Source organism: Austrofundulus limnaeus, unplaced genomic scaffold (assembly GCF_001266775.1).
Source record: "Austrofundulus limnaeus strain Quisiro unplaced genomic scaffold, Austrofundulus_limnaeus-1.0 Scaffold17, whole genome shotgun sequence".
Lineage (NCBI taxonomy): Eukaryota > Metazoa > Chordata > Actinopteri > Cyprinodontiformes > Rivulidae > Austrofundulus > Austrofundulus limnaeus.
The window spans coordinates 2,207,288-2,208,819 of NW_013952419.1; the positions used below are offsets into that span (position 1 = coordinate 2,207,288).

The 1,532-nt window shown below is 49.6% G+C and overlaps 2 protein-coding genes across 2 annotated transcripts in view; one reads left to right on the plus strand and one right to left on the minus strand.

Annotated features, from left to right (window-relative positions):
• bach1b (BTB and CNC homology 1, basic leucine zipper transcription factor 1 b) overlaps positions 1 to 1,532 on the minus strand; it is a gene marked incomplete in the record, with an annotated part of 32,893 nt that overhangs the window by 18,987 nt on the left and 12,374 nt on the right.
• LOC106514017 (uncharacterized) overlaps positions 40 to 1,532 on the plus strand; it is a 20,647-nt gene continuing 19,154 nt past the window's right edge. Inside the window, exon 1 of the mRNA XM_014003093.1 lies at positions 40 to 654. Within this exon, the coding sequence (XP_013858547.1) occupies positions 55 to 654 (600 nt within the window). The 5' untranslated portion in view covers positions 40 to 54. The remainder of the gene's footprint in view (positions 655 to 1,532) is intronic.

The window sequence follows — 1,532 nt, forward strand, 5'->3', positions numbered from 1 at the left end:
GCAGGCACCTGCTCCAGGAGAGTGGTCTCTCCACAGCGACATAGTGCGCATGATATGGGATCTCTACGGTCAGGCAGAAGTAGACCTGTTTGCCACAGAAGAGTCGACTCATTGCCCTCTGTGATATTCCCTTACGGGGGCATCAGGCGCACTGGGCCAGGACGCCTTGGCACATCCCTGGCCAAGAGTCCTTCTATATGCCTTTCCACCCCTTTCTCTGATTTGGCCAACCCTTCAGAGAGTTCTCGAAAAGGGCCACAGAGTGCTGCTGATAGCTCCATATTGGCCAGCACGACCATGGTTCCCACTTCAACGGAGTCTGTGTCAAGACGYCCCATGGTGTCTTCCAACCAGGAGGGGCCTATTGTCTCAGTTGGGGGGACTGATCTGGCACCCCAATCCTCAACGCCTCAGGCTGTGGGTGTGGCCACTGGGAGGCTTGAGCAGCAGCTGACTGGATATTCRGACTCTGTCAGGTACACTATTTTAAGTGCTAGGGCACATTCTACTCATCAGCAATATGAAAACAGGTGGCGTTTGTTTTCTCAGTGGTGTGCTGACCGSGATGAGGATCCAGTCTCCTGTGTGGTGCCCACTATCCTGGAGTTTCTTCAATCTCTCCTCAATAAAGGCCGCTCTCCATCAACACTTAAGGTAAATGTCGTCGCATGATTTACCAAGAATGCAGAAACACGTTGGAATAATGCACAGAAAGTCTGCGTGTATGGTGGTCAATAATGATTCAATTCTGAGCGACAAACGAACAGAACTCAATCAGGAAACTCTGTCGGCTTGTGGCTGACACGTCAGCGGAAAGCAGCCAATAATATACACCATGATAACATCAAATGATGTGCTTATAACCAATCACAGATCGACGAATGTACTGCCCGGCCAATCACAGGGCTCTCAGCTCAAAGAGTTTCATATGAAACAAGAGAGGTCAGTCCGTTGCGGAGTCTTGACGTCTGGGCAAACAGATTTGACAATGATGATAAGATATATGAGTACTGGACAGTGTCAAGGTGAAACAGATAGATAATTAGTCCATAACAGTATATGTGGCGGCAATATCATCTAATCACGCTGTCGTTGATGGTGGTACAGTTGGAAGCCATAACCTGGTTTCTCTTTTTCTGCGTGGCGCTCGCAGGTTGCACCCRCCAACAGTTCTGTGGGCACCTGCTAGGGATCTGCCCTTGGTCCTCGAAGCCCTGCACCACCCTCCCTTCGAGCCTTTGCTTCAGGCTGACCTCAAGTGGCTCTCATGTAAGACAGCATTTTTATTAGCTCAACCAGGAGCATTTCCACTTCCTGGGCAGYCCTGAAAGGGGTCCCACTGGAAACAATATGTGCTGCGGCATCATGGTCTTCTTCAAGCACATTCACTAGATTTTATAATGTGAATGTGGCTTCTCCTCGCCCTTTGGAACAGGTTCTTTTAAAAGGGTCCTCTGGGCCTTCTCAGTGAGGTAGGTGCTCAGGATTCCTTGTGACATCGCTGGTATTAGTCATTCAGTGCTTTTAGCACC